This window comes from Haemaphysalis longicornis, unplaced genomic scaffold (assembly GCF_048455015.1).
Source record: "Haemaphysalis longicornis isolate Haplotype H1 unplaced genomic scaffold, Haemaphysalis longicornis Haplotype H1 scaffold_1, whole genome shotgun sequence".
Classification (NCBI taxonomy): Eukaryota; Metazoa; Arthropoda; class Arachnida; order Ixodida; family Ixodidae; genus Haemaphysalis; species Haemaphysalis longicornis.
The window spans coordinates 244,580,947-244,608,331 of NW_027526203.1; the positions used below are offsets into that span (position 1 = coordinate 244,580,947).

Consider the following 27,385-nt stretch of genomic DNA (forward strand, 5'->3'; position numbering starts at 1 on the left):
GAATTGGGGGCATATATAGGTACTATATAGTCTGGGTCACACAACTCACATTTGAAGCCATGCAATTAAAATACCTGGCACCTTCCAGGGGATTAATATTTGAATAACAAGCAAAGACACAGGGCCCCCCCTAGATGATACTGGTTTAAGAGTGGAACATGCAGATGATGCTACTTGTGTAATTGACCTCGTGTGCATTGTACGGCCTGAGGTGCATCCAATCCACCTAGTGAGAGACCAGAGTGAAAACTTTTGTAGTACAAAGCCTAAGTTGAGTAAACCAAACATGACGTTAAGCACATTGCAGCATTTCATGACTGAGGGACACAGGGTATTTGTTACTAGTAAGATGATTAATTAACATTAGCATACACTGCACAAATCACACTTGCTAGTGCACTTCATACAACCACGTGCAGGAGTGTTGTAAACTAATACTGCAAACAATTGTACTGGATTAGAACATTTAAGCACAGCTTTTGTTATTCACTCGTGAAACTAGTGTGAGGCCCTAGCATATGAACGCTGCTGTCTCCGCACACAGAGGCAGTTGTAGTGTTCCACCTACCAGCGTTGGGCCGCTGTTGGCTGCGGGGGGTGATGGCGCACAGGCTTCCGGCGCATCTGCTATTCAGGCCCCAGAAGCTGTGGCCTGTGCCCAGCAGGTCCACCTTGATGGCACGCACTGTACGAGGCAGAAAGAAAATCATTCACCCTGGATCAAGCATTAAGAATCCATGCAACTTCCACAAAAACGATACAAAAAAGCTTTTTTTTTCCCGAGAACTATGTTTGGGATGATGATGGCGTGATATCAGAGAAGCATAATCTGTTCTGCTCGCAGTCTTCTTTTGAAGGTTTTTTTTTGTAGGAACAAAGTATCATAAAGTGCAGTAAGACCAAGATAAATGCAATTACCCAAGAAAAAAAATTGAGGCAGCTTTGCGCCCTCAGCCGTCAGGATGGTTATTTGCATAAAAAAGTTGATCATATCTTTGACATCAGCTCAGATTTGTTAGTAGAAAGGGTTTTTCGCCTTATTCAACAACCTCATAATTTATGTTTGGTTTGGTATGCCACTAAAATACCACCTGGTATGTAACAAAAGGTCACATTTTTAAAAAGAAGCACAAAGCTGTTTTCTTGAAGCAAGTAGTTTCGGAAGAAAACAAATTTCACAATTTAAATGGGATGGAAATATGGGGTGAGAGACACAATGGCCTTACTTCGTTGCCAAGGCAGCATATTGCCGAAAGCCAACAGCACTGATGACGTTCTGCCTTTCATACGATGTGCATGGCTGTTGCAAACTAATAATACAAACACCTGCATTGTATTACGAACCTTTCTCCAAAGCTTTTGCGTTTCACTCAAGAAGAATCTGTTAGGCTGCTAGTCTCTGGAGTACAAACGGTGGTGTGCCTTTATGCAGAGAAAGGTGCAGGTGCAGCGCACTTGCCAGCGTTGGGCCGGTGTTTTCCACTGGGGATGAGGGCGCACAAGCTTCCGGGCTCCACCCTGAAACAACCCTTGGTGGACGCAGCTGCCAGGCAGCTGCCAAGAGCGCCGAGAGCCGTTTCAGAGTGGAGGGGGCATCGGCGGCTTTCCCAAATCCAGTACTTGGCAGCACCAGAATGGCACAGTGCACGAGGTGGGGTGCAGCCTGCATGCACACACACACACACACACACATGTACATACACTTTACGCTCGTTACAGACGATCCTGCAATAATGAACTTTGGGTTACAACAGACCATTGCTGTTGGTTTGTTTAGTCGCATGCATTTCAAGTGGAATCCACACCACTCATAACCGGCCCGGCTTAGCAGACTCCTGGATACAACAGACTAAATTTTGGCCGAAAACTGTTTTGACTGAATGCTAACAGTGGACTTTCACAGTGCCGGCACCTGATATGCTTTTCTTTATTTTGATGAGGAAACTTCTATGTCTGGCAACATTGTCAGCATAGAACGGGTCATTGGTGCATTGAAGCCAAGCCAGTGCCGGTCGGCCTTTTGTTATTTTTTTCTGTGCGACCAGCAGCACGGTAGCTGGTAGCCGATTTCACTGTCGGATAAACTAAGCATAATTAATGCTGTCGAACAAGGCGAAAAACAGGCCGACACCACCAGAAGTATGGGACTGTAAGCAGACGGTCTGCTCGACAGCCAAGAACAAGAAAGCTGCCGGAAAATGCGACTCAGGTGTGATTGAAGAACAGAACTTTTGAATAGGCAAAGTGGTGCACCTGGAGGTTGAAGTTCTTCGTCACACTTTTTACGTACTAAAGAACTGAGGTTCAGGGAAGTTTGGCATTTATTATAACCACAAATGCATCGTTCCCGTTCTCGTTCAATAAAAAAAGGTAAGAAATGCCTCGTGCAGGGGGATGGTTCCATCCATTGTGTGCAATCTAGCGCTGGCCATGTGGAGACCAGCTGCTATAACTTTCAATTTCACAGATGTCCGTCAGATTATTTCATAAGAGCTGTTTTACTGAGCAGCAGGGGTGGAACAAGGTACATGGGTTTGGGAGCAGTCCTGGGAGCAGGCAAAGTTACCTTTTGTAGTAGGCTTGGAGTAGCTGCAAAGGCCTTTTGGAGCAGGTGCGGAGGAGCCAGAAAGGCCGTTTGGAAAGGGGTTGGCGCAGGCCGCTGTGCAAGTTGCTTGCCAATTAACTTCAATCTATTTATCTGCTATATTAAGGGGGGACACTGGTCTTGAGGACATTTTTGCAATTTTTTAACCTATGTGCTTGAGATTTACACATTGAGTGTATTATAACATTCAGAGCACAAATATGCAGCCAGTTTTCGTCTATGTGACACAAGGTCAGAGTTATGCAACATATTATGCCTTTCAATTTCGGGCAATTTTTTCATCATCTACCTATGAAATACTCAAATAGCTTTTATCCCTTCGTGCTCTAGAAGAACCAGGGAGTGCAACTGTACCACAGTTTAGCCTTGTTTCTGCAAATGCTATAAACTTCATAAATGCCAGGTCATCAAACTGCATAAAATCTTGTGCCAGCAAAAAGAAACTCTATATCTTGTGGTTTTATTGCACTGTTCAGTTCATAAGCTTTCGAATGCAGCAAAAATAATACAAATCAAGCCAGTACATCCCAAGATATTGTACCCGACAGTTGGACATGTGGAAAAAAAAATTGGTTCGGAGAAACCGGGGCACAAAGTTTGGAAACAGGCAAAAATGATCATTTAGGCAATTTCAAAGGGCGCAAGCTATGTGAATACTTATGGTACAGCTATTATATTTTGCAGGTAAATTGTCTTGGATCTGTATATTGCAAATAAAATAATACAGAAAATTGATATTTTGGCAAATTTTCTGTCCATGCACTAGAACCTACTCCTAACCGATAATGGAAGTTTACAAAATGCGACGTTATCTGCCTTCGTCTCCAATGAGCACGCTGCGTTATCACTGTTCAAAGGGTACACCTCACACGCAGAGTCGAAGAGTATCAGATAACAGGCCTAGCTTCGTTTCCGGTAGGCGGCAGCGTTAGGAGAACTCACGGCGGCATTCTGTAAAACAAGGGGTTTGCTTGCTTTTTTTCTATCGAAGAGCGGTTTCACTGTGAGAGAATCAGAACATAGGTTTGTCTTCGCCCGTCATGGGGTTGTGAGAGTCGACGAACGTACACTGTAGACTACGTAACGGGAGCGTGTTAGACATTAATGTTGGACAATTCTCCACATAAGCAAAGAAGCGAAAATGGGTAGTTACCTCACAACAACGGCGAACTGAATTAACAAGCGAGGGAAAGGCGCCCAAGACCCTGTTTGTTCAACAATAGGCACGTCAAAAATGGTCAACTAAATTGAAGTTCACTCCAATAAACTGCTACCTTTCATGCGAATAATATTGTATCTGTTTTCTATCTGTTGGCAATGTGACACAAGAACATTTAACTTAGTTTTTGTCATTTTTCATTTAATGTGGTGCAGGTGCCAGAACCGGAAGCCAACCACCATAGCCACTCATAGCCTTGATGAAACCGAAAGCATATTCGCCTTGAAATAGAAAACACGATGTTTCAGCCAAGTTTCGGGCAAGGGGCATCGAGGCGGTCGTATCTCCTGGCTCAGTTCGGGCGCTGCAGCACAGTACAGAACTGATAAACAAGTGCTGCAGTGCAGTACAGCACTGATAAACACTGATAATAGGGGCAGTTTGGCGCAGGATGGCGCAAATGGCGCAGCTGTTCCACCCCTGGAGCAGACTAACATCATTGAAAATGTGGACGCTGCCTTGGGAAAACGATCGGTTTCGGGTACACCTGTCTCATCACAAAGGGTTTGAAAATAGCCTCGGTAATTTTGCTGGCCACGACTGGCTTTTATAGCTGGTTAGTACTTGCACCTAGTAGTATTCTTGCTTTAGTTGTTCTGCTTAGTGTGTGTATCTACACACTCGACCGCATGTGCTAGGCCTTTTCCAAGTGCTGGTGTGAATCCTCGAAAACAGCGTTAGGTGATTGTTTTCCTCCGTGCGACTGCTGTGCAGAGATGCTGCAAACTTGTAGAAAGAACACTGTAACATGTATATGCAACGCTAGTCAAAGTTCCCACTTTAAGCTCATGCACCCTCCGCTCGCATATTCTGCTTGTAAATTTATTCCTGCAATTTCAAAATGCGAGCGCATACTGGCATTTGGGTTCGTTGCTTCGGTGGAGTGATACGTACTAGATGAGCTATTGCTGTTCAGCCGTTCCTAACTTTTCTGAGTACAGTAGAATCGCGATGATATGAATCTCGCGGGACCACGAGAATATTCGTATCATCCAGAATTCATATGAACCAACAACAGACAAAAAATTGAGCACTAAAAAATTTACACCATCTTCCCGTGAGGGGAACCATGGGGTAGATGCAACGCATCGGGGGTTGCCGTTGCGTTTCCGTTATGTTAGCGGCCGATGTCAGCGTGTGGATTGCTGTTGTTGTGTATCCTATTTATGCAGCATGTTCACCCCCAATGTGTTGCATCTACCCCATGGTTCCCCTCGCGGGAAGATGGTGTAAATTTTTAACCGAGCGCAAGCTGCGCGCTAACGCACAGCTGGCACGGCGACGGGAGTGAACGCAGCCGAGTGCAAGCTGCGCGCTGACACACAGATGGCGCTGCGGTGAGAGCGGCGGAGCGCGCAGCTGCCGCGGCAAGGAGAATGGGGGAGGGATGCGGACTACGCCGCAACGGCGACGCGGGACAAGGCGAGTTAAAGAGATGCGTTGCATCTAAAAGTTTCCGTTTGTTTCTTTTCTTATTTTCACGTGCAGAAATGCGTGATGTTTTTTTGCTTTTTTTTTTTTACACCTCCATGTCACCGAGCAGTCCTTTCTGGAGCGCGTCAAACTTCGCATTTGTCTCCTCAATCACGAGGCCCACTACACTCCGAAACAGTCATGGCATGAACCGTGCGGCGCGTTTTTGCACACTATTCGGGAATGTTGGCGTGGCGCGCAGGATTTTTTCACACCCGCGCCGACGATTCCGCTTCTGTTTAGGTCCGAAAATGACGCGTGAAGCACATTTATTTATTTATAATACCTCAAGGGCCCCAGTCAAGGGGTGTTACATGAGGGGGTAGGCAGTTCACAAACAGATGATTTGTTCGATGGCTTCTTTGAAATGGGCGATGCTGGAGTGGTGCACGATGTCAGCAGGAAGATCGTTCCATTCAATTGATGTTTGCACAAAAAATGAAGTGATGGGCAGTGGTATGCGCACGGGGTGGATAAACCGCTTTCAAATGGCTAATACGGCATGAAAGACAATGAGTGCAATGCATGATAAAATTTATGAAACAAACACAGTCTTGAAATTTTGCGGCGTGAAGCTAAGTTAACCATGTTAGCTTGAGATTTTAGTTCGGTGACGCTACTGTGATAGGAGTAGTCTGAATAAATGAATCTGGCAGCGCGATTTTGGATGGATTCAAGTGATTGAATAAGAGTGATTTGATGGGGATCCCAGATGGCACATGCGTATTCTAGCTTCGGGCGAACTAGTGTTATACCCCTGTCACACGGGCACTTTCAATCGCGATTGAAGTGAATCGCGATCGAGTTTTCGAGCGCGCTCGACGTACTGCCGCTGCTACACGGCACATTTCAATCGCGATCGAGAAGTTGCACGGCTTGCACTCGTGTGCGCTAGATGGCGCTGACAATGTACTTGCGGCCGGCGTCTGGTAACTTCGCGCGGTCGTAGGTATACGTAACTATGTAAATATTACCTCAGGCTTATTTCGGTCAGGTTATTTGACACAATTTGTGGCGTTAGTTGAAGTTGTCACATTCTGTGCCATCACTCAGCGGGGACGAGAGTATCGGCGCTCTCGTTCGATCGCGCTTGGAAGCCTCGATCGCGCTTGAGAAACCAGGATTGAGTTCGAGCGGGATCGAGCTCGATCGCGATTGAAACTGCCGTGTAGCAGAGGCCCGATCCGGATTGAGCTCGATCCGGATCGACTCAATCGCGATTGAAAGTGCCCGTGTGACAGGGGTATTAGATAGGTTAAAAGTTTACACCAAGATGGCAAGCTGGGCGAGTTGGTATTGGTTTATGGTGATAGAAAATAGCCAGCGCAAGGAAGACGAGGACGAGGAAGGTAACAGACACAGCGCGGCACTCACAACTGAAGTTTTATTGGAAAAGGAAAAAACATACAGTAAAAGCGCGTTAATTCGACTCTCGTTAATTCGGAAAATTGGTTAATTCGGACACGTCATCTGGTCCCTGTAAATATACGCATCACTCTATGAGACAGGGCGCTCGTTAATTCGGACAGATTTGACCGCAAATCGGATAATTCGGCGACTTTCAGGCCGCTGGCGAGGCTCAAAAACGAAAAAAGAACAATTCGGAACAAAAGTGAAGCTCAAACGCAGCATCGCCATGGACATCAATTATCGACTTGGCTTAACTTGAGACTCGTTGAACGTCTTTTCTTCGCGTGTAGGTTTGGCGGTGCCATCGGTGCCATTTTGTGGCTTTGTTCCCGTTGCTGAGCACCTTGAAGGGCTCAGAAAAATTGTGTCCACGCGAATTTCTGCTCGAAAGCAGACAAGCATACGCGATTACTTCGTAAGATAAAGGTATGTAAAAAAAAAACCTGCATTTATTGTGTTTATTTCGACCATTCGATAATACGGACATTCGGTTAATTCGGACATTTTTTCCGGTCCTTAGAAATCCGAATTAACGAGCTTTTACTGTATACACCAAAAACTGCGCATGTCAAAACAGTTCACTTCAAGAATGAGTCACTGCGCAAGCCTGCAACTCGTCAAGTCACACGTTCTGCAAGATAACAGATTTCACTTTTGTGCAAGGACACAGAGGGTTGGCTAACACAAGTTTCGCAATTTTTTGATATGAAAAAAGCTTCAGATACTTCCCTAGTATGTTGATTAGGGTGTTTGAACAACACGGTTGTTTCAGATAAAACCGGTGCACACTTTTGTACAGAAGCCAAGTTAGCAAGTGAAGAGTTCTGGATGGACAGAAAATGCTAGCGCAGTCGCTTATTGACGCAACGACCAGTTTGACCTATGTAAAAACCACAAGACAACGGGATATGATAGACAACGCCTACAGCACACGCAACATACTTGTGTTTGTGGTTTACAGTGCACTTGTTGACAATGGACTTAATATTGCTATCTCTCTTTTTGGCAACCAATGGACAAATTTTTGATAACTTATTTGGAGCTTTGAATACCACGTTAACACCATAGCGGGAACCTACGTTTTTAAGCCCGTGGGCAATCCTGTGGGTGTACGGAATTACTGCAAATTTCTTTTTCTTCTGTGAAGGATCACTACTTGAGTCACGTTTAGCACGACCTTTAACAACTTTTATTAACTTCTCGGTGACAGACACGAGTACACTAGAAGGAAAACCTGCGTCTTGTAGACGGGCTACTTGCTTCGCAAAGCTAGTACCTAATAAATGTTTGCATAATGGCACCTAATAAATGTTTGCAATAAATGGTTCCCGCTATGGTGTTAACGTGGTATTCAAAGCTCCAAATAAGTTATCAAAAATTTGTCCATTGGTTGCCAAAAAAAGAGATAGCAATATTAAGTCCATTGTCAACAAGTGCACTGTAAACCACAAACACAAGTATGTTGCGTGTGCTGTAGGCGTTGTCTATCACATCCCGTTGTCTTGTGGCTTTTGCTACATAGGTCAAACTGGTCGTTGCGTCAATAAGCGACTGCGCGAGCATTTTCTGTCCATCCAGAACTCTTCAATTGCTAACTTGGCTTCTCATTGCCGCACGTGTACACGTGTACAAAAGTGTGCACCGGTTTTATCTGAAACAACCGTGTTGTTCAAACACCCTAATCAACATACTAGGGAAGTATCTGAAGCTTTTTTCATATCAAAAAATTGCGAAACTTGTGTTAGCCAACCCTCTGTGTCCTTGCACAAAAGTGAAATCTGTTATCTTGCAGAACGTGTGACTTGACGAGTTGCAGGCTTGCGCAGTGACTCATTCTTGAAGTGAACTGTTTTGACATGCGCGGTTTTTGGTGTATATATGTTTTTTCCTTTTCCAATAAAACTTCAGTTGTGAGTGCCGCGCTGTGTCTGTTACCTTCCTCGTCCTCGTCTTCCTTGCGCTGGCTATTTTCTATCACCATGTTAAAAGTTTAACAGAAGGTGGGGCTAGACGTAAGTTTCTTCGGAGATAGCCAAGAACACCGTTTGCGTCATTAGGGATGTTCATTACGTGGGATGACCAGGTCAGATCTGAAGTTAGAGTGATACCGAGATATTTACATGAATTAGTTGCTGTAATTTCAGAATCAAACAGGAAATATTTATTAGAGGAATAAGATTGTCGGCAATGGAAAAAAATGACACAAGTTTTCTTTATGTTAAGGGACATCAGCCATTTTTCGCACCACGATTGAATCAAAGAAAGATCAGACTGTAGGATGACAGTGTCGCTTGCATTGTGAACAGGACGATAAATGACACAGTCGTCTGCGAATAGACGAATGTTAGAAGCTAAGTTATTGGGGAGGTCGTTAATATAGATTAGGAATAGTAGAGGACCAAGGACCGTGCCTTGAGGCACGCCAGAGGTTACAGCGGATAAGGAGGAGCGATGTTTGTTAGCACAAACGAACTGCTTACGGTTAGTCAAGAAGTCACATATCCAATTAAAAACAAGACAATTAAGGTTAAGACGTGAAAGCTTCAAAAATAATCTATTATGGGGAACTTTGTCAAAGGCTTTTTCGAAATCAATGAAAATGGCGTCTACAGGTATGTTAATATCCAAGTTAGAACTCAGGTCGTTAACGAACAGGGCGAGTTGAGTGTCACATGAAAGTCCTTTTTGAAAACCGTGTTGGTTAGGGTACTGAACGTACTGAACGTAAAAAATGTACTATGTGGGAATAAATTATGTGTTCCATTAACTTAGAGCATACACTTGTGATCGAAATGGGGCGAAATTACTCGGTGAAGATGAAAGACCTTTTTTTGGGACAGGAACGATCTTACCAAGCTTCCAGTCCTCCGGCACCACTCCGCATGGAATGGACTGCTGAAATATGTACGATAGAATAATGCTTGTTATAGGGTTAGTGTTTTTCAGTATTTTGGAATTAATGCCGTCCATTCCCGCGGATGACGTTAGTTTCAATTCGTCAATTAGTTTTGCAATTCCGTATGAATCGAATGTAATGCCTGGCATGACAGGATAATCAAGGAATGGGGAGTCTGGAAGCGGACAGTGGGAGGAGCCTGACGACTTTCTGTATGGGGATGCGCACGTTTAATGGCGGAAGTTTCGAAGCGCTCGAGACAGCCGGCTGGCTTCGCCAGAGATGCTGAGGCTTGCCACCACACCAGGTATTTTTCATGGGCCCTTTCACTTGCGGCGTGGATGATGTTTTATGGTACCATTTCTGCTCACGTTATCAGCTCCTTTACCGCACGCCTTGATCAGCATTTTAAAGAGTGGTTAGGAAGCAGTTGCCCGAACGCCCCGCACGAATTCGCGACAGAAGCCACCGCCGGCCACGTCGCGCGCAGAGTGCGGGTGGTTCCACAAAGGCCTATGGGGTGCGCAGCGTGTTTTCACAAGTAGAAAACAACCCGGCTGTACCTGGAGAAAGGGACAAAGAGGGGGGGAGAGAGCCCGCACGTCTCCGTCGCTTGCTCACTCGGCAGTAGGGCGCCTCACCGGCTCGTTTGAATCATCCGCTGGGCCGTGCAGGTCCGTTCAACGCCGGCGGGGCCTAGTCCCGAAGACGTCGTGAACGTGGGTGGGATGTGGAGGTTCTGCGCATCCCGACCTCCCACTCCCTGCTGGCCATAAAGTCTTTCTCTCTCTCTCTCTCTCTCTTCGTAACACTCGAATTTTTTCCCATTGCAAACAATGCAACTTCGCGAGAACTTCTCATAAATTCGTATCATCCCAAATTCCTTATCACCCAGAATTGTATCATCGAGATTCCACAGTATAGTGCCTGCGGACTTATGGCAAAGCCAAACCACAACCGCCTTGATGTATCCGAAACAGGATGTTTCAGCCAAGTTTTCGAGCACCGGAAGGCTCGGACCACCTGGACATCTGTAACATGCACTACAGCATCGACACACGGGAGTTTGCACTTTTCGAGCCTGGGGAAACATTACTGCGTTCTGCGTTGTTGTTGCCCTAGCAACGCCACCTTGAAGGCGTTATAATTGCCATGGCAACAATGCGAGGGCGCACAGCTTGCATGGGGGAGAGGTAATGCTCTCCCCTCTCATGCCGGTTGGATTCCTTCCCCCCTCCCCGTGTGTCCCCCATTCCCACCCGGCAACCGCAGCCGCCACCCCGCTGCCTCCAACGGGCAAGCCTTGCTCCGACGGCACGAAGCCACGCCGCTTGAGCAGTAACAACGCCAGCTCGAATATCACTTAAACACTTTATTCGCGTTACGTGCACGAAAGCGACATGTGGCGAGAAACACCGATGACCAATACAACACAGACAAGGTTGTCTGTCTTCAAGCACACCACGCACGACACAAGTCCTATCCTTCAGCTCAGCTTCATGTACGGCATACGAACGACGTTCTCACCTTTTGCTAACAGCACTCAGAGTCTTCGCGTTACGATTAATCCTGGGGCGGTATTCTCGTAACTGTCCCTTTTGAAAACGTCCCTTTTGCGTCCCTTTCATCGTGACGTACTTCCGGTTAAGCAGTGGGCGTTGGCAGTAGGTTGCGGCGCTTGCTCTACGTCACTTCCGGTTGTTTGCTTTTAGCCAATCAGGGCTCGCCAAAAGGGACACTTTTGAAAGGGATGCAAAAGGGACAAAACTCGAGAATACCGCCCCTGGTGTTCTTGGCGTCCCTTTTGCAGCACCGTAATGTCCGAGGGAGCACACCGATCACATACGAGAAATCGCCCACTACATGAGACGCACGTCGGCCTCACTGCTCGCCGTGAGGAAGCAGCAACTGCGGTGACCGTTATCGCGCATGCGCGCCCCCAGTCGCGCCGGAGAGAAGCGGAAAGAAAAAAAAAAATGAGAGGAGTGTTTCCCCAGCGTTCTGCCTCTAGGCGCGCAATAATAGAACCGAAACTAGAAAAAGTATCATTGGCCTGTCGACGGTGTGCTGAAATAAGTGTTTTTTAACGCAAAATTGGTACTTTGATAGGCTGGAAAAGGCACGCGCCCGACCGGCGTCCACCGAACGCGCACCCACCCGGATATCATCAGCAAAAAAAGTGTCCATAGCTGCTAACCCTTTGCTAACGCGCTCAATATCATTTTATAGCGCGCGTACATCCGCAAGGATAAAATAAAAAAAATATTCAGTGAGTTTAGTTTTATAGCATGGAAGAGACAAAAAGGAACAGAAATTAAGAAGCACTTGGCATGCAGTTTCATATAGCGTGAAAAAACAAAACAACAACGGGAGAAACACTTGGCACGCAATAAATTCCCGTGATCTTACAACACATAGCACAATATTAAAAAAAGGAAAAAATACAGCATGTCAGAAATTTCCCATTGGCTGCTAGGTTCTGAGGCAGTGCAGCAGCAGTATCAACAGTTGTTGAAAAAAGTAGCGGCCATGAGTCTGATGCCAAGGTTGTAGGATATGGTCGCCTTAGGCAGTAGGCTCGGTGTTAAACCTAGCCAAAATAATTTTTAAAAAAATTAAACACTTTCGCGAAGAAATGTGCTGAAAGATCCTGCAATATTTTGAAACGTACAGTGGAATCTTGATGATACGATTCTTGGTGATACGAATTTCGGGATAATACGAATTTCTGAAAAGTCCCGGTGAAATTGCATTGTTAGCAATGGGAAAATTTTCGGCTGTTCCGAATGGACCTGCGCGGCCCAGCGGATGATACGAACGAGCCGGCGAGGGGCCCGACTGCCGAAAGAGCAAGTGACGGCTCTCTCCCCCCTCTTTGTCGCTCTTTCTCTAGAAACGGCCGGGCTGTTATTTTCTGCTTGCTGACACCGCCGCGAAACCCCGCACGCTTCTCGCGGCGTGGCCGGCTGCGGCCGCAATGTGGCGAGGCCGCTCGAGCGACCGCTCCTTAAAATGCCGCTCAAGGCAGACGCTAAGTTGCTTGTGCGGTAAAGGAGCTGATTATGCATGCGAAAACGGTACTATAAAACATCATCCACGGCGCTAGTGAAAGCACCCATGAAATATCTGCCGGGGTGCTAAGCCTAACCATCTCCGGAGGAGCTAAGCCGGCTGTCTCGAGCGCTTCGCAAGTCGTCAGGCTCCTCCATCCTTCCGCGCGCGTCGTGCATCATTTTCTGGTTGAGGTAGGAGCTACCGCGGGCGCGAAATCGTCGATACAGGCGTGAAAATACAGTGCGCGCAAAGCCGAGGTTCGCAAATCGCGTGCAAAAACGCACCATGCGGTTCACGCTTGACTTGCGGCATGTAGCGAGCTTGGGCACCGCGAGTGAGGTGACGAGCGCGAAGTGTTACGCGCTCCAGAAAGGACTGCTTTGCGACATGGGGGTGAAAAAATGCAGAAGAAAATCACGAATTTCTTCAGGCGAAAGTAAGAAAAGAAATACTCGAAAACTTTTTTCAGCGCTACATTTTTTGGTCTGTATTGGTTCATACGAATTTCGGATGATATGAATATTTTTCGCGGTCCCGCGAGATTCGTATCATCGAGATTTTACTGTACTTTGATTGACTGTAGGGTTTAACGTGCCAACGCAACGCAGGCGATGAGGCGGGCCGTAGTGGAAGGCTCCGGATTAATTTTGACCACCTGGGAATCTTTAACGTGTGCTGAAATCTCATACACACAGACGTTTTTGCTTTTCGCCTCCATCAGAAAAGCAGCCGCCGCGGCCAGGAATCGAACGCGCGACCTCGTGCTCAGCAGCGCAACGCCTTAGCCATGCAACATACTTTCAATGAAGATATCGTACGTGATGTTATTTGGTGCATACAGCTGAGCTACCCTGGCACGGCACGGTAAATGGAATTTGTTTTCAACAGGTTCCGATTGCTTCGGTACGGGAGCAGTCGCTCAAAAAGATATGCCGAAGATAACTGGTTCTCACCACAAGCATTGAACTCGGACGGCTGTTATACCCAACTTTGCCATTCGTTGGGCTTGTAAGCCAAAGCACCCCGACGGAGCTCCTACAAACGTGAAGCTCCAGTATGGTGAAAATGCGCAGTCACTGAAAAGGTTGCTATCGATTAGCTCTCCCTTTTTTGGAAATACTTTGTTTTCTCACAAGAATGACAGCGCTTCCATGAACAGAATGGCCCTGGTGGGGTGTTTGTTCAAATAGGGCTTTACCTGTCAACTAGTCAATCAAAAAAATAAAAAAAAAAAAAAAAAAAAAAAAAAAAAAGCTCCTCCACATAAAATGAAAGTTGACAAAGTTTTTGCACGCTATAAAGAATGTTAGTCACGCAGGCGCATATATTAGCACTGTGGTTTACCTATGTGCGTTGACTGACGCTTGCATAGCTAAGGGATGGCTCTAGATTTAACCGTAAATAATAGTTGCTCGCCGCTACTGTAGCTGGTGATCGGTACAATCGACATTTATTGGTACGACCGCTACATTTTATGCGAGCAGTCGCAGGCCCTGCAGCGAGCGAAGCGAAGCTGGCGGGTTTCAGGATTAAATTTCGCTCCACCTGATCGAGCTATCCGTCTCTACACGGCAATGTTTTGGCACGCTTGCTCCCATTGTCGCCGGCTGCAATGGGCAGGTCGGTATCTATAAAGCCAGTCGTGTTCAGGACTATGGTTTTGCAGTACGCTTTTTCTAAACCACGCACATACAAGCCAGACGAGGAGGACTTGCCTTGGCCTGAAGCTGCGCCTTTTCATTGCGCAGCCTGTCGACCTCGCAAGTGCTGCCACGGTCAAGCAGCTGCGCACGCAGGGGAGTGGTCGGGGTGGCGGAGCACCAGCTCCGCTGTTTCTCCAGCCTTGCACCACTAGTACAAGCTGCGCCAATTTTTTAACGAAAATCTTTAGTACTTTCTCAACAAGCGTGTGCATTGGAATATAGTTCTTGTGGGTTATTTTTGGAGTTATTGAAACAAGTTTTGGTTTCAATTCTGCGCAACATGTCCATGGCTTCCGACATTACCTGTGATCGTGCATTACACGAGTCTTTTATTTTCTTTAAGGCAACTTTATTGAACGCACCCTCGAAATAAAATATTTGGACCAATATACAACGGGCATCATCAGTGCAAACATTTCTAGTAATATTTCCTATTATTTAGTTCCCAATACCTATAAACGTAGACTCACACTACCTAGTAACCACCCAATTACAGTTCCTAGCAACTAGCGAAACTTGCGCGAATTATTGCGTTCGCACCGTCAGAAGTGTCCCTCGATCGGCCTACATTCCGGAAGCCAAGTGATAGAACCACCATAGGGACAGGCCCGGTCTGGGATGCTGGCAACCCTTCAGCCAATCAAGTATGACCCATCAGGTTTTAATTTTCATAAAATTCATTCCAACTACTAAATTCCCAATTTCATCCAGTTCACACCACCTATCACAACAATCCAATGTTACGAAAATAACTGCACACACTACTAACCCCCCCCCCCCCCCTCCTCCTCCCAAACCTCTTATGCAGATAATTGCGCATGCATAGCCAAAACTGTCCACTTGTTTGAATTAGCCCACATTTTGAGTCACAGGTGATGGCAGCAATAAACTTGTTATGGTCCATTTTATCTCTGTCTTTAGAACCAATCAAAACAAGGGATTCATAAAAATTATACCCCTGCTACACTAGCGTCCGAATGTCATTTCAACCAAATGTCATTTGACTCAAATGCAAAGTTGTGCTGCTCCACAGGGTGCTGAAATGCAATTGGGCTGAAATGACATTCCAGCCAAATGAGCACCCCGAGAGACATTTGGGGCTCTCAAATGCCATTTCTAGCCCTCTCATGCAAAGCGTTCCAAGTGCGCATAAACGAATACATTAATGGCATACTTAAAACAAACAAAATATTCTTAATTGAAGGACTGTTTACTTCTCGTTCGCTTAAATCATGATATCAAAATGTAATAGTGCGAGCAAGTGACAAACTAGTGTGGCCAGACAGCCCAAAGCACCACAAAAACATTGATTGCGATTCAGAATTAAAGGAGTACTGACACGAAATTTCTCGCTTTCAGTTTTTATGCTGTAAAGAATACCTATTGGCCCAGTAATTACGAAAATCGAACTGAAAGCCGTCAGCCGCCAACACAGAATTATAGCACCTTTATTGCAACCAATTTCAAATTTGGTCGCCGCGCGGGAAAGTGGCCGTTCGAAGGCCAGCCTGCAAGCGGGCAGCCTTACGTCACGGTCTCACCCGTGACGTCAGGGACGTTTTTCTTTCCTCCATGCGTTCGTCGCATCGTCTGCTACGATTGTACATGGTCCGCGACTCGCCCGCGCAGTCGACATGTCGTCTGAATCTTCAGACTCGGATGAGTCACTGCCACCCGACAGACAGAACAACTTTATTTTTCCAGGCGATTAGGCCGGCGATGTCTTTGCCGTCGTCTGTTTTTTAATATCACTGCGGCTCGAACCGGCGCAGACCGTGATAGCAACAGCTTGTCGCCACTCTTCTAATCAATCTGATCACGAAAAAGAAGCTCTACATGCGAGAAACTAGATGTTAGTGTGTTGAAAATTGTGCTAGGAGTTGTTATAAGAGCTGAATTTAAAAGTGGCGTTCAGATATTTGCCGCAATGGGAAGCCTACGCTGACCGGCAGCGGAGGTTCGGCGCTCCGACCCAGCACTGTCGGCACCACGGTGCGGCGAGCGGCCGAAAGATGGCGCCACCTGCGCGCTAGAATCAAAACAGGCCGCGGCAGATGTCTTGGTCACCGATCGCAGAAACGGAAATTATTGCCAAAATAAAGCTTCATATGCGAAAAAGGGGATGATAGTGTGGTGAAAAGTTGTGTAAGGGATGGTCATTCGCAGTTGTACAGATACCAGTGATCAAATAGTCGCCACGATACTAAGTTCCCAACACCCAAGGTGACCCGTGCAACCCCGAGCCCGCTGGCTTGGGCGACAGTTCTTGCGGCCGCCGGCGTGCACGAACTCCACGAAGCCCACATTTAGCGCTGCATGTCGTCGCGTGGAAAATAATGCATCTTGGCGTCGTCGTCGATTTGCTCGGGCAGGCTTCCATGAGCAGTACTTCGCATACCGCGAGCTTGCCATAGCACAACTTGGGCGAGCTCGGCGACGCGCACCGCCGCGTCGCCGCGGTGCCCGTCGACATCGCGCACCACGCCGTTTTCGGCACCAGTGTCGAACACCATGCGCCGGCAACGAACTGAAGAGCAAAGACGTCGAACACGCAAAGTTTACAAGCATTGCTCACACAGCTACGCCCACGTCTCCTGCCCAAACGAATACCACCGACAACAGCATCGCAGGATATCGTTTCCGGTTCTGAAAACGACTATATGACGTCACCCTGAACCGGCCAGACACGTAGGCCAATGTTTCGTCACGCCGAAAGCGATTGCGCTAGTGCTGCCGATTTGTGGAAGCTCGCGGCCTGGACAATCAAAATCGATTTTAGATGTGATTCCGGCCTCGGATCGCTGCAAAAATTTCTGTGAGGCATCTGTACAAACTACTGAAGCCAATTATATCATTTTTAGGTATCAAAATTTGGTGTCAGTACTCCTTTAAGCAATAACCGCGTCAAAGCTTGCGTTATGATGTGATATTTTAATGCCGAGGGCTGCTGTTCAATTTGTTGCATTACTGTGTAAAAACAGAACTCGACAGCAGCAGTGCCACGCAGCATGGAGAATGATATTTAAAGCTTTCAAACTCCATCGAAATTGTAGTGCAGCATCATCATCATCATCACCACCAGCCTATCTACGCCCACTGGAGGGCAAAAGCCTCTCCCATTAATCTCCAATTATCCCGGTCCTGTGCTAACTGCGACCACTTTATCCCCGCAAACTTCTTGATCTCATTTGCCCATATAACTTTCTGCCGCACCCTGCAACGCATGCCTTCTCTAGGGATCCACTCTGTTACCCTTAATGACCAAGGGTTATCTTGCCTTCGCATTACATGCCCTGTCCACGTCCATTTCTTCTTAATTTCTACGAATATGTCCTTAATACGCGTTTGTTCCCTTCCCCACCCCGCTCTCTTCTTGTCTATTAATGTTACACCTATCATCTTCCGTTCCATTTTTCGGTGAGCCGTCCTGAATATAAGTTGAACCCTTTTAGTAAGCCTCCAAGTTTCTGCCCCGTAAATGGGTACCGGTAAGATGCAGCCGTCATACACTTTTTTCTAAAGAGACAATGGCAGGCTACCATTCATTATCTGAGAACGTCTGCCGTATGCACTCCACCCCATTCTTATCCTTCTAATTATCTCTGCCTCATGGTTGGGATGCGGGGCCTAAGTAGATATACAGTTGAACCCCTTTATAAGAGACACGTACTGGGGAGCAGTTTCTGTCTCTTATATGAGATGTCTCTTATAAGCAGGGAACCATGTTTTCAGCAGGGAACCATGTTTTCACTTACTGGTCAACTGCTAGTTTAATGTGGGCACCGTATGAGTAAAATAAGCTTAAAAGAACGCTACAGCATGTTGCAAACGATACATTATAATTTACGTTTGGCTCCCAGAATTTATGAAACAGTTCTGAATCTTTGTTTCTTTCATGACAGTATTTACACTGTTTTTTACAACCAATTCTACAATTTTTTTCCTTTCACTGTTTGTGGAAGATGAATCGTAGATGTTGAATTCACAAGCCTGATGAATAGCCAGAGCGCACAGCTTCTTCCGCTGTGTGCTCAGGCTATTCATTACGCTTGCAGGACTCAACATCTGTGATGGTTCTTGATTGGGAGCTACGCGAGTGGGAGAGCCCGCATGTGCGGAGTAAGCTTCAACCACTTCTGTAAGTTGCATTTCCATTGGCAGGGCTTCTCATCGTTATTTCATAGCTGACTGAACCACTGTGTGTTTGCTGAAGTTATAATAAATTGCGACTGCAGGCGTCTGTCATCCACCTGTTTCCACAATGGAAGCAACTGCAATTAGTGACTGGTGGCATCGCATCTGAAGTTAAAATGTCTGTTACAAGCAAGATTATTGATTAAAGTTCAAGGATGACCTTATAACCAACTGTCTTCTACATCCGATGTCTGTTATAAAAGAGGTCAATTTAATGGGAAAGATAGGGCAGCCAACCATGTGGATGAATAGTGTCTCTTATACCCATTTGTCTCCTACATCCATGTCTCTTATAATGAGGTTCAACTGTATTCACTTACCACTTCCACTGCCTCGCCACCTATCTCAAACCGCTGTGCTGTCCCGAGGTTATTGATCATTACTTTAGTTTTCTGCCTATTAATTTTCAGGCCCACCTGCTCGAACTACGGGTCTAGTTAAAACCTCGTCACGGCAATCCCTAAACGTATACATTTCAAACATCATTGTGAATCATTCAGCTATGCCGCTCTACCACATCTACTCCAACTTCACCACCAAGTATGGCTCAACAAGGCGACACAACACACTTCACAGGTCCACGGTCCGTTCTTCCTACAGACGGCAACACAAATGCAAGCGCCAAGACTCACAGCGTTGCGCAGCGAATTTACAAGAAATTAAAATCACTCACGCAAGGGACGTTGTCAACGTCTCCAGCAAATCCGCGGATGGCTCGAGCTTCAGCCAGAAGTTGTGCGGTGTCTTGTAGGACACGAACGCTTCCAGGACTCCACCAAGCTCCATCGGCTTGGCAGGTGAAATGTCACAGTGGCCTGAAAAGCACGACACTTAGCACTCGGCAATGACGCGTCCACTGTGGTCGCATCGGCGCGGTCGCACGGCAGCTCGAAAGAGGTGTAGGCTTCGCTGCCGCCATCTTTCCCATGTTCCTGACAATGCGGCGACGCTTTAGGTGCTCTCTACGAAGCTGTCGAGCGACGGCACAGACCATCACCACTTTGTTTTCCTGTAAAGATACTTTATTGAATAGAATTAGTCTAATTATGCCAAATACAGTTTTCAGAAAACTTAATGAGCTCATATTATTAATCATAACCTTGATTTGAGGCGCATTGAGCCAATTAAAATAGCTTCAGCATGCCGTTCATTCCGAATTCAACGGTATAACGTTTATAGAAATCCTTTGATAAAAACAACCTGAAAACCTCTGTAAGGCTGGGCACATATGCAAAAAAAAAGGGAAGCTGAGAAAATCGCAGTTGAAGTTTTACTACAAGTAACAGCTTGATTTATTGAGCATGTGAGAAAGAGAAATGCTTTAGAATGTAGCTAGCTTTCTTTTCACTCAACACAAGCATACCAAGTTTGCTGAAATCAGTTCATGGGAAAATTATGAAAGGCAAAGGCTGCTGCACCCCGGGGATCCTTTCCCCCGGGGTGCTCCAGCCTCGCCCGATCGCGGCTGGCTGGAGCGCCCCACGGAAGTGACGTCACCTGTTTTTTGTTATTATTTCTTGGATTTGGTCGTCGTTGTTGTTCGCCAAAACTAGTACGAAGTACCATGCCGGCCGTGCAAAGCGGCCGTGCCGGCACTCATGTTTAGGTCGGCTGTGCTTTTCATTGTTTACGATGAAAAGCACGCGCTTTTTGTACACGCCGTAAGCGCAGGCTGATAACTCTCCTCCTTGGTACATCGGCTGTCGTTCGGTGTTGTATTATCTACGGCGCACCTGCGGGCAAGGCAAAACCACTCCGAGTGGAAGATTCGGAGGATTGTGTTGCACGTTTAAATTCGCCGGCTTTTGTAACCACACTTCTTTCTTCCTTTTTATTTTGGAAGGTGTGTGCGCCAAGGTAATGTGCGCGGCCCATCTCACGCCATCAGGTTTGATCTGCTGTGGAAGAATGGGTCTGTGTCCTCAAACATGGGCACTGGCTGAAGACAATGCCGGCAAAGGTCTAAATAGTGTTGCACGAAGGCTGCTTGCGCTCCCATTAGATCATAGAATCTCTGGCTTTTGTGGGGAGAAGAATAGGCCGAAGGAATACCTTTGAAGGCCCTCATTTGACAAGAGTTCTCGTGGGTCTAGATTACTGGTGCCCAGTGCACTTGATCTTCCACTCTGGTGCACTCTAGTACGCGCCGCTGAACACCTGAAATGTTTTGAAACCTCACCACACTTTCTGTGCATAAAAAGACCAGCAGGTGCCTTATTTTGGAGAGTGAAATCAGCACAGCTTGGACAATAGAGGCCTGAATTATATTAGATGTGACAAAAAGATGTTTGGAGTAAACGCGTGTTAATATGCCTCTTTTCGTCGTGCCTACAACTCTATATTTGGTCATGTTGTACCAACTTTTCCGAGCTTCCAAAGTTACAAGGTACACTGCAGTGCTGCAAGTACTGATCACAAAGTGTCAAAAATTTGACTTCTGGCACAAGCACAACTTTGCCACCCTTGTTAGTGATGGCCTGGAAAGAATCACGCCGAAACAGGAAGCACCGACCAATCCAGGAGATGCACTGTACTTCATTTCACCAACTTCACACACCGTTGTAAAAATTGTGCTGCCGAGAGCACAGCGCTGTACCACACGCTGGTAAGGGCAGCAAATGTAGCGCCAACAATAGTCTCCCACATAAACTGTGCCCACAGCTCCTGTCAACACCAAATTTGATAAAAGCGTTGTTGCACATAATTTGTATACAAACGTCATGTAAGTAGTGCGCATGTTGCTTCTGGTCATAGCAGCAGCTGTCCAACAGCTAGACCACTGCAAGTGATGAAGAACCGGCCAACCATGTGACGTTTGTTGTCCAAAAAGAAAGAAGCATACAGGCCTTCGTTTTCTGACAAGCAGACTGAATGCTCATCACGCTGAAGTTCCCCCGCAGTCAGAGCTGTGTGTGCGCATCCGTTTACGCGTACCTATACGTGCTGCCACGTACACCTGCAGCTGGCAGCACGTGGCAGCAAGGTTCCATTCTGCCAAGGTGCCGTGGCTGCTGCTCTGGCGAAATGAGTTCAACTACACCAGTCCAAATCTCTCGGGTCCATCGCGTATCGCGCCTTCGGGACGATGGCAGCCGGGAGGAAAAAAAAAAAAAAACACGTGACTTCGGAACAGCAAGGAGGTAGCGCCATCTCTGTTGGAGTGGTGAAAGCTAAAAATGCGCGCTGTTTGAAAGTCGATACGCGGGAGTCGCTTGCTACACGAGAAAAAAATCGAGAAAAGGTGGTTACCTGGGGTGACCACCGTGCTGGAAAGAGTTAAAAGTGATGAGTAGAATGACTCATTGCCTAGATTTACGCAAGATGAAACTCGAGTGCCGGTAGAAAAACAGTTCCTCATAAAAATATTCAAGCAGTGTGCAAAGGCACGGCCTCACCTTTCAGGGCCCTTTGGATTAGAATGTCCTTCCTCCTCGAAGTCCACGGCAATGGCGGCGGAGGCCGCTTGACGGGGCCGTGAAATGGTGCGTGGCATTGCGGAACGTTCGGACTGCGACGTGCATATGCACAGCACAATCGTGCATATGCACATATCGTGCATATGCACAGCACAAATATGATATGAATCGTGCACGATATGAATCGTGCATATGCACAGCACAAACTTATGCACGCACGTACACATGCACACATGCATGTAGACAGATGTAACATACTTATAACACGTGTTGCGTCATTTTGATCACGGTGGCCCCTTTCACTGAGTTTGGAGGAAACCGTGGACAGGTCTCATGTTAACTGCAACCGTCAGCAGTCAATCCGGTTCGCCTTTTAGTCACGTGTCACGCCTTGAGCTGCAACCCGGGCAATGCAGTACTAGAATAGGCTTCTCTTATAAATGCGAACCGAATTGAATCTGTCGAATGTATGTATGTCTTTACCTGGATAGATTTTCGTTTCTTCTTCACCATTATATCAACAAAAATGGAATAAAAACCTTTGCTGCAGCGAAGAAGAAGCAAATCGGCTGCACATGCGAACTTAAACCACTGTAATACACGTGTAGGTTGCGTACAGCGTCGCGGCCTTCAAGTATTAAGGAATAGTGTTAGCTTCCTACATTTCTTTCGCTAATGTTGTTTAAGTGATGAGTAGAATGACTCATTGCCTAGATTTACGCAAGATGAAACTCGAGTGCCGGTAGAAAAACAGTTCCTCATAAAAATATTCAAGCAGTGTGCAAAGGCACGGCCTCACCTTTCAGGGCCCTTTGGATTAGAATGTTTTTCCTCCTCGAAGTCCACGGCAATGGCGGCGGAGGCCGCTTGACGGGGCCGTGAAAGGGTGCGTGGCATTGCGGAACCTGTCCACGGTGTTGGGAATGTAAAACAAAGCATGTTAACTGCAACCGTCAGCAGTCAATCCGGTTCGCCTTTTAGTCACGTGTCACGCCTTGAGCTGCAACCCGGGCAATGCAGTACCAGAATAGGCTTCTCTTATAAATGCGAACCGAATTGAATCTGTCGAATGTATGTATGTCTTTACCTGGATAGTGCGGTGTAACCCGCGTAATTTAATTTCTTGAGTATAATGCTTACTGTGATACACAGCCGAAGAGAACACATCGTCCCCCTCGTGTCCACGCGTTAAATAACTGCATTATTGGCGCTTTCAACGTAGTGGGAGGCAACGAAGCGGCCCACAAAGCAGCACGAGAACTCACCACCCGTGATGGACTCGCTCCTGCTCCCTATCACGCTGCTCGGTCGGCCCGCGATCGACTACTCTCGTACCAAGTAGTCACGGAGCATTACGGCCTCTCCCGCCGCCGCTATCACCCTGCCCATACATCCCTCACCAACGATCAGGAGCGCCTATGCCGACTCCTACAGACCAACTTCCTCGCAAGTCGGGCCCTGTTCCACAAGATCTATCCCTCTGAGTTCCCTTCCCCCAACTGTACGCTCTGTGACTCCCTGGACACACTAATCCACGCCATGTGGGATTGTCCTCTTAACCCATTCCCCCCCATCTCCAGCGTCGAGCAGTGGGAGGACGCGCTGGGCAGCTCGAAACCGGGGCTGCAGCTACTGAGCCGCCACCGCCGCCGCCCGCCTTCGACCGGCAGCCACCACACGTTCCTAGCCAACTTGCTTAGAAAATAGTGATCTCTCTCTCTCTATCTCTCTCTCTCTCTCTCTCTCTCTCTCTCTCTCTCTCTCTCTCTCTCTCTCTCTCTCCCTCTCTCTCTCTCTCTCTCTCTCCCTCCCTCTCTCTCTCTCTCTCTCTCTCTCTCAACGTAGGAGCGTGTGTTACAAAGGTGAATTCAGCACTGTATAAGAAGTTTGAGCATGTTAGGTGCGCAAGAACATTTCGGCGAGTGGCGAAGAACCTTCCCTCTAAAACCGCATATGCAGGGAGAACAAGAGCCACTGCCCAATGCCACGAGCTTTAGTTCTGGAATAGAAAGGAAAACGTTGGGAAAGAAAACATGGCAATGATGACAACAATAGGATACGAGAGTACCACCGGCTAAGAGTAACTGCGAGCCCCACATGATTACCGTGCATAGAATGAATGCGCTTGCCACACCAGCAATGAACATCGAATGAACATTGTGTAGCTGAACAAAGCACCTAGCAACGTTCAAACTGCATCAAACGAGAGATAAGATGCGCCACGCTGACAACAGAGAACCACCTGAGAAAAACAAAACAAAAATGCTAACAAAAGACTACAATCGGTCACGGTGGTGTGGTACAGTTTCAAGTTGCAAGTTTTCTTTCCTGAGGGCCAGATGGTTCCTGGTCCTCGCCAGCTGTCACCAGTAACCCGGTGCAGAGCTTCTCAGCGCTCGGTCGCAACGTTCCAGGTTGAACCTGCGGCACTTCGCCGGGTTTGGGTTGCCGCTTCAGCTTTCTGAATCGACACCGCCTTCTCTCAGAGTTTACTTGAATCTTCAGGACTACTTCGTATCAGCTAGGGCAGTTCTCAGTGTGCCAGTGAGTCTGTTCGAGCGATAAGCTATTTGGGATTCTCCCTAAAAACCCTGTGCAATGAAAGCCTATCATATACCCGTGCTGCTCCTAGTCCCATCAGGTATGTAAGCCGGAAAGCCCCCGATGTGCTGACGTTTCACCATTGGCGCCGGCCACTCTCACGCACAATTAAGCAGGCCACCTTATTGTTGAACTATAAATCATTCTCCTTATCCTCTGCCTTGAACATTTGTCTGTCCAATGTACAGCCTAAATATCCTAGTTGCCTTTTCCGTGTAGGCAAATACAATGTTACGCTTGTGTTGTGTGAGTGTTAAGTAAAACTTGAGATTTTTAATTCTAACAATTTACCCACAATTGAACGTTTACAAAGGAAGAGCAAATCTGCGGGCAGCCATAATCTTTATAGTTGCCAAACAGTTTTCGCTATATTTTGGCAAGCAAGGGCTGTGTGATGCGTTAAGATCTGCCTCCAAACCTGCCTCCATTAAGATCTGTGCGCCAAACACCCTAGTACACTGAGTGTCTCCTCTTTCTTGCTGAAGAAATCAAGTGTTTTCAAGAAGGAAAAAATTCAAAAAGTCCAGGCTTTCAAGGCTCTTGAAAACTTAATTTTCAATTTCAAGGGTTTTCAAGGACCTGTACGAACCCTGCATCCGGCATTGGGAAGAAACATTTAAAATTGGCTCACTTTATTTGACCAACAACCAGTACATTTTGCTTTAATAGCCCACAAAAGACCATCGCCAGCACTGCATTATGGCTGAAGAACTTTTCTGCAGTTGGCTTTGGCAACAAGCAGAATGCACCATTATGAACTGGAAACACATATGACAAGCCAAAGTTTTTACTAGCCCATTGGTTGCACTGGGTGTCAAGAGATAAAAAGGAACAACCAGCAAAAATGCTTTAATGTATGCACAATGATCAAACATTAATTCAGAGTGTAGAAAAACATCCTTTCCAGCATGTTCGGCTGATCAACCCATTTGTGACAGCTTTATCGAAGTGAAGGCAAGAACGAGTCCGTGGCAGGATTTCGATGTGGGCTTTAAGAACTGTAGGCTGTCTGCAGTCATAATTACTATTGTGCGCCAAACACCCTAGTACACTGAGTGCAGTGAACTTCAGCAATGAAAGTAGTCATAAGAAATTTTTATCGTATGGTGACCGTTGCAAATCCTAGTAAACCGTTACAAGCACCTGGCATGCTGGCAAGAGAGAGGTAGAGATAGTAAAAGATTTTTGAAAGGAGAAGAGGCCAGCCTGAGAAACTGAACTTGGGCCTGCTACTTAAATCCCACTGGGGCAAGGAAGGTACTGAATACTGAGGGTATGAGAAATGACAGTGAAATCAACCAATGAATTTTGTACACTTAAAGCATGCATGGGGCGCAGAAACAGACTAATCACTGCATAATTCGAATAACTTATTTACCGACCATAAAAAAAGTTCCGCAGTTTGTGAAATTTCACCGCATAGACCCAAGTGTCCTGACAGGACAAGCAGCGATTTGACAGCTCGATCTTGCTTCTTCGTGTCAGCCCACGTGCCAAAAATCTTTCGTTCAGACCGAGGGTAAGCATTCAAGCGTAGTAAGGCTGCTTCAAGGTCTTTTCACCCACTAGTATACCTTGGTCAAAAACTATGCAAATGATCAATTGTCTCTGTACAGCCTTACACAGAAGGCAGTCTGGGCTGTCCTCGCGTCCGATTGTGTGCAGATACTTTCAGGTCAATGCTACTTTAAGCCGCAGCCTGTGTAACAAGGTTTCATTGACTTCTGTGAAGTTGAGGGGCAAGAGCGAGCCAGAACCTTTGCTCGGGATCAGTCTTGGGGAGCTGTTCCTGTCAATTCTGTGGGTCAGACCAATGCAAGGCAGCAGCTTGTGCACGGGCTCTGTAGAGTATTGCGTTGCTATCTTGTCTTATGATGTGTGTAGCCAAAACAGTGTATATCCTTTAGCCGGCACAAGGCAGCATTTCCTTCACAGAAAATTAGTTCTATAATTGTAATTACACTAGCTAGTTTCTAATAATTTTTTCAAAGAGCACGATTACAAAGTGTAACAAAGGGAAGGGACAGTAACGACTTCCAGCTAGTGTCTTGTTTGAAACGTATGACCCATATAAATACCATGCGCTTTATAACATCAACATAGCAAAAACAGCACGACGCCATGCTGCAACTTTTCTGCTACGACCCCCATGAGCACTGCCAGCTTTCATGTCCGCAACCTCTTTAAACTCAGTTTCCCCTTGAGAACATGATTTTAGTGCTAAAGATGACAGACACACTTTACTGGTGCTTGCATCTATCAATCAAACACCAGTCAGTTAATTTGAAATGATACAGGGTAAACTTGGAAGCTGGCACAACTCGGTGGGATGGGAGTGGCAACAAAAATCTGTGCACAATACAGCCCTGTTGTGGCATTTTTCAGCACGGCGACAGTTGTCACACCGCCCTTGTTAACCTATATTCGAATCTCCTGATACTATGGACAGACTTGTTGCATTGGTGGCACACTGGAATTACCACTGTGTTGAACCATGGAGCCTGCCAGTTGCCATTCAAGTATGCGAGTCTGCCGATGGAAATTTTTTCTGGCGACTGTGAATTATTCATGAATTATTTCCTGCTGGCACAGCCATTCCATTCCACGCAGACAGACAAAATTCGCACAGGCCGCATGCAACAGGCATGTGTTTGTGTTGTTGTGTGGGAAGCAGGTTTGCTAACGGGTACCAGTCGGCTGCGCAGTAGCACCCAATGTATGCTTAGATGCAGATATACCTAGCGGGTCCACCTTGGTTCATTCCACGGAGGCAAAAGCAACGCTTTCTCATGTTTCTCTAATGGTGCTTTTCAA

At 46.6% G+C, this 27,385-nt stretch overlaps 1 protein-coding gene across 1 annotated transcript in view; it reads right to left on the reverse strand.

Moving 5' to 3' along the window:
- LOC144143490 (uncharacterized) overlaps positions 1–27,385 on the reverse strand; it is a 90,098-nt gene that overhangs the window by 20,457 nt on the left and 42,256 nt on the right. Inside the window, exons 5-10 of the mRNA XM_077675245.1 lie at positions 22,770–22,875; positions 21,950–22,062; positions 19,228–19,369; positions 14,373–14,518; positions 1,460–1,663; positions 569–685 (exon numbers count right to left, since the gene is read on the reverse strand). Coding sequence (XP_077531371.1) covers positions 14,509–14,518; positions 19,228–19,369; positions 21,950–22,062; positions 22,770–22,875 — 371 coding nt within the window. The 3' untranslated portion in view covers positions 569–685; positions 1,460–1,663; positions 14,373–14,508. The remainder of the gene's footprint in view (positions 1–568; positions 686–1,459; positions 1,664–14,372; positions 14,519–19,227; positions 19,370–21,949; positions 22,063–22,769; positions 22,876–27,385) is intronic.